This window comes from Corylus avellana, chromosome ca5, assembly GCF_901000735.1.
Source record: "Corylus avellana chromosome ca5, CavTom2PMs-1.0".
NCBI lineage: Eukaryota > Viridiplantae > Streptophyta > Magnoliopsida > Fagales > Betulaceae > Corylus > Corylus avellana.
The window spans coordinates 24,046,056-24,051,892 of NC_081545.1; the positions used below are offsets into that span (position 1 = coordinate 24,046,056).

General features: G+C 40.7%; 1 protein-coding gene across 1 annotated transcript; it reads right to left on the minus strand.

Annotated features, from left to right (window-relative positions):
- Positions 1-611: 611 nt before the first annotated feature.
- On the minus strand, positions 612-2,467 carry LOC132182623 (protein DETOXIFICATION 49). Its single transcript, XM_059595925.1, has one exon. It carries the CDS (start codon positions 2,418-2,420, stop codon positions 801-803), a length of 1,620 nt encoding a protein of 539 aa, XP_059451908.1. The 5' UTR covers positions 2,421-2,467; the 3' UTR covers positions 612-800.
- Between the last annotated feature and the right edge of the window lie 3,370 nt (positions 2,468-5,837).

The window sequence follows — 5,837 nt, forward strand, 5'->3', positions numbered from 1 at the left end:
TAGTTAATACAAGCATTTTCTATTAATGTTACTTTGCGCTATGAGTGTTTGACAGATTAGCTAGCTTATAGTCGAGACAGGAGGTCCATGTATATTAAAGAATCTCGCAGTCTTCAAGAGGCTTATTTAGTTACTAAAAACATTTTCTATTAATGTTACTTAGCGCGCTGATTGTATAATTGTAATGTTATTGTGTGTGTTGATGTTGTGAATGAGGTTTACTTTCCATGTAGAGAAGTTGAAGGTAACACTCCAAATTATTTTTAATTTGGGGGCATTACAATAAATATAATTTTAAATTGTATATGTTAAACTTAACTTGCTTATAAGTTGAGTGATTGTGAATATGTTATAGTTAGTACTCTACTATTCCCCATTTACGATTGGATTGATTATGCTTGGATGATGCACTTATTTTACTTTGTCTATTTAACAAGCATATCTTTTATTACCTAAACCAAAATTGAGAAGCAAAAACCAGAATAATTATGAGACCCTGAAATTGTTGAATAAAGTCTTGTACTAATTTGTTTATAATACAAAAAATTCTCAATAGAGTAGATATCATAGAATTGATCTCCTCGAGGGGATTGCATGTGCTCCTTCCAATGATATTCAAATGCTTTTCCAGACTGGCTGGGTCTGAGTGAATTTCATTGGAAACAGCAGCAACTTCCGCCAGAAATCAAGGCCCATACAAAATTCTCATCGTCTCTCTCTCTCTCTCCCTCAGTACTTTCCCCATGTACAGCCTAGGATAGTAATCAGTAAATCACTTAAAAAAAACAAAAAACTAAAAATTAAACGGGTGAGTTATTAGCTTGATGTAAATCCCCCGATAAATTTAAAAAATCTTCCATGATTTCAGCTTTGACTAGCATCTTTTCCTCAACCTCTAGGCTTTCATCGACAGGGGCAGCGCCGGTCAGCTCCTTGGCTCTCTTGGCTTCCAACTCCCAATCGGTCAGACCCAACACCACCATCATGGTCAACGCGCACCAGCCCTGCGCCGCCAAAAGCCCCAACCACAGCCCCCGGAAGTCGAGCTCGGCGTAAAACGCCGCTCCGACCGCCACCGGCATTCCCACAAGGTAGAAGCTTCCCAGGTTTATACGTGCACCAACCTTGGGCCTCGCCGTCCCTCTCAGGACACCGCAGCCCGTCGTTTGCGGGCAGTTTCCGAGCTCGCAAAACCCAATTATCGGCAAAACCAGTGATGTCAACTTTATAATCTCTGTGTCTTTGGTGAACATGGTAGCCCAACTCTTCCTCACCATCACTGCGAACACTAATGCCGAAAACCCCAATACGAAGCTGCAGGAAATTCCTACAATGGCCGCCAGCTTCGCTTTTCTGGGCTGGTTTGCGCCGATTTCATTCCCAACTCTCGTGGATACGCTAAAGCTAAGCGATGACGGGAATATATAGATAAGCGCCGTCGTTTGGATTAGAATGCCCATGGAAGCCACGGTTGCTCTGGGATTCAACAACAACCCACATAGCAAAATCATTATCTCGTACCACCACCACTCGAGGCAGACTGAAATGCAGCTCGGAATTGCCAAATTTAGTAAAGATTTCCATTCTTTAAAGCACTCTGCAGAGAAGCCTCCCCAGGTTTTCCTGTGGAGGCCGGAGATGAGGATGTAGAGGATTAGAGAGCCGACAAGGTTAAAATTAGTCCAAACGCCGCTAAGAGCAACCCCTTTGACTCCTAAATTAAGGTGCGAAACAAGAAGGTAGTTGATGGGTATGTGAAGGAAAATTGAAAGAGTGGCGCAAAATGTTAGAGGCAGAGTAATTGATTGCGTTCGGAGATAGATGCGCAATGGGTGTAAAAGCGATTGAGCAAAGAGGTCCGGGAGAGAATAGAGAAGATATGATTGTGCTTCTGTTGCTATAGCTTCATCTTGGCCGCAAAAGAGAAGCATTTTCTTCATGTTTAGCCAGAGCAGAGAAATTGGTATTGAAGTAAAAAAGAGCAGAAGGATTGTTCTCTGCAGGGAGAGGCCGAGGAGGGTGTGTTTTTTGGCACCAAAAGCTTGGCCGCAAATCGGCTCCATCCCCATGGCGAGGCCGGAGAGAATAGAATAGCCGGTGATGTTCGCAAAGCCGACGGCGAGTGAACCGCCTGCTAGCGCGAGATCACCGAGGCGGCCGAGGAAGAGCATGGAGATCATTGAGCGGGAATAAAGCAGAAGGCCTGTAAGTATCATGGGGAGAGCTATGTTGGCAATGGAAATGGCTTCTTTGAGAGCCAAGGAAAGATGGGTTTTCTCTGTTCTGTATGTTTGCTTTGGTTCTTGCTTGGAAATCAATTGGGTTGTAAGCATCTTGTGCTGCTCTGCTTCTTTGATTGGCAGAAGGAAAGGGTGGTTTGAATTGGCTTCGTCGGAGGGAGAAGAAGTTAGACGACACATTTTAGCGTGCTGTAAACAAATGTCTTAGAGAGAGAGAGAGAGAGAGGGAAGGAGATGGGGGGAAGGGGGATTCAAGAAGGGTGATGGAGCTCGAGGTTTTATAGGGTTTTGTTTTTTGGGAGTTTGCCTAATTTTTTATTTTTTTTCTGCTTTGAATTTATCCAATTTACTTTTTGGAAGCACTCGAGTGTCTATTATTAGTTATTACCCCCCGGCCTGCAAAGGGACTGTTAATCGGTACAAAATCCAAAGTGCAGAACTAAGATTTGGACGTTAACCATATATACATCTCGAAACTTATAATTTTCAACATAATTTGCATATTGGATCGACTATTGAATCATATAATTAATAACATAGTCAAAGAGATTGTTGGCGTTTTCGGTGAGGGAGAACGGTTTTAATGTCTTCAAACTGAAAAAGATGACAAAAGATGGCTTCTTGGACGGTTGTACATTGACCATTTTTACATTGAAACGAAAGCCCCACTAGGGCCCGTCAATGTTGTCTTCGATACAAAGGAATTCCGAGAAAACGTTAACTAGGAATTTGATTTATCGCCACGGCTAGACGGCTGAGCGATTGCGCCACTAAGGGCGTGTGTTTTTTGTTTTAATAAAACAGTTTCTGCCTCATGGGTTCTTTCAAAGAAGTGGTTGCCGCCGGTTAGCCCCTTGCGTTTCACCGGGGGATATATATATATAACTGATGCCTGATGGCTGATGGGAGCATTCAAATCTTGTTTTACTTTTTGTGAAAAATTAATATGGCCTTAATTATATGTTCAGATTTGCAGATTGAGAGGGTGGTAGGGTATATGAAGTATGAACTAGTCAAAAAGGAAAGCACAGGGGCTTGTGAGTATCAATATCTTGTCATATTTGGAGCCCTTGTCTCTTCTCAGGTTTAGGGCAGGGTGTCCCAGCCTCAGGGAGGGGACGGGAGGGGAGGGGGTCCTACGGGGGCATTCAAGTTCTTGATGAGTTATATGGAAAGGAAAAGTCAGCTTTATTGAGGAATTTTGATCCTAAATTGGTGTGTGGTGTGTCTAGTAGTATTCAAATAGTGACAAGTGGATGGCAGTCATGGTTCCACACCCATGAGTGGGTTGGTCTTTTCGGCTTTGTGACAAGGGCATGAGCCCACGGGAAGCGACCCTTTTGACTCGCAAAAACATAGGGACAACGCCGTGGTTGATCGAGAAAACGTGTAGAAAATTCTGAAAAAAAAAAAAAGAAAAAGAAAAAGAAAAGCTTAGAAGCATCTTAATTCGTAATATTGAATTCACATTCCCTGGAAAACTTGCTTGTAAACCGAACTTAAGCACTAGCCCACTTATCAAGTATTCCCACCATCTTTGTAGTTATTAGGGAATGTTTGTCTATTTGGAGAACTCCTTTCGGTGGATCCTTCAACGTACGCATGAAGTTTTGGAAAATTCCATCATTGATGACCAAGAAGAGGCAACAACATGTTTGTAGAGTTGACCAAACGCCAGTAGTCCAAGTAAAAGACATGTAAAGACACAAAACAGACCCCAGTGAAACGTCGGTCACACCACCGAGAATGCATGCCTCAGAGACCTTAATCGATACACTCCCATGGCAACCAAGACCATGCTCTGTACCCTCCCAACCGGGCTCCTCGTTCGTTCGGTCATGCCACTTATGGGGTCTTAAGACCTTGATCGATAGGGCACCTCACCCGATCACGCTAAGGACTAGACCTTGAAGACCTATAGCTCTTCACTAACACCACCGACGAGTCACTCATGTAGTCATGTTAATTGTTTCTTGTCTTTATAGGTCTTTTTGCTTTTACTACCAACAAGCGGTCAACTATACGAATAAGTTCTTTGGAAAACTCAGCTTTAAAACCAAAACTCAAGTACTAGCCCACTTATCAAATCTCAAATCATCGTTAATTGTAGTTATTAGGGAGTGTTTTTGTCTATTTAGAGATCCCCTTTCGGTGGATCCTTCGACGTACGCTTGAAGTTTTGAAAATTACCTTCATTGACGACCAAGAAAAGCCAGCGACATATATATATATGAAAAGGAGAAGAAACAAAAGGATACAATACAATAAAATTAAGTTGGGGAAAACTAAGACACCATGCATGGACAATGCTGCATCATATCAGTGCCCAAAGAGAGAAATAGAAAATTAATTAAAATAACCATACTTATATATATATAACACCAAAAAGGTGAAGCAAAAAGTTCCAAATGAAGAATTTTGACGAGTTCAAAGATGGTAGTTAGAAGAACACACTTTGGGTTGTGATTACAAAGTAAAAAAGATAAAAAGCCAAATCTAAAGAATCTTGATTCTCATTTCCTTTCCATTATTTCTCTCTCTAAATCTCACACAAACCAAAAAGAATGCCATGAATGATGGTGATAATATATATATCTATCTGATATCCTGAATCTCTAACATGATCGAGAGCTCAAAATTAAATGTAAAGCTACTTAAAATAAAATATGAAAATTGTGGGGCAGTGACCATCATTGAGCTTGACTTCAATCCCACCTCACTGCCCAAAAGAACAAATTAAGCAAAAACAAGAACAAGGAAAAAAGAAAAAAGAAAGAAAATAAATAAATACATCAAACAATGCTTAAAGGCCTATAATCTAAAGCCAAGTAATTTCTTGTTTAAACCGCACATTTTACTATGAACTGGACTTAGTCTTATCCCTTGTGTTAAAGGTACGTCCAAAAATCTATCTAAATTTCCTATATAGACGATAAGCTTATTAAAATATATAAGCTTTGATACCATGTTGAAATATATATAAAATATAAAATACTAAAATAAAAGAAAAAGAAAAGAAAGCGGAAGCGGATAGAGGCATATGAGCTACATCTTGTATATTCACTGTATCAATCAATATTATATAACTCTCTATTTATAGAGAGACAATGAGTAGTGACCAAGAAACTCAAATTAAACCCTAAAATACATAAGGAAAGAAATAAACCCTACATTACAAATTAAATAACGGAAATATAAAATATTCTAATAAAGGAAATAATATATTCTAACATCCCCCCTCAAACTCAAGGTGTAAGCTTGAGTTTGGAAAAGAGAATAAATTGAAGGCATCTGAAGTCGATGGTTGGATCAAGACAATGCCAGCGAGAAAGGCTGAAAGTGACGGCCGGAGAAATACCGGAGAACAGAGACAAGCTGCTAAAAGAATCCGGTTAAGGGCCAAGCCGCAACTGACAATGACGGTCGAAGAACGAAAACTAGTCATTAAATCCCTTGAAGGGCCAAACCACATTGTGCCAGGGTTTGCCAATAACAAAGACGAGAAAGGCTGAAAGTGACGGCTGGAGAAATACTGGAGAACGGAGACAAGCCACTAAAAGAATCCGGTGAAGGGCCAAGCCGTAACTGACAATGAGG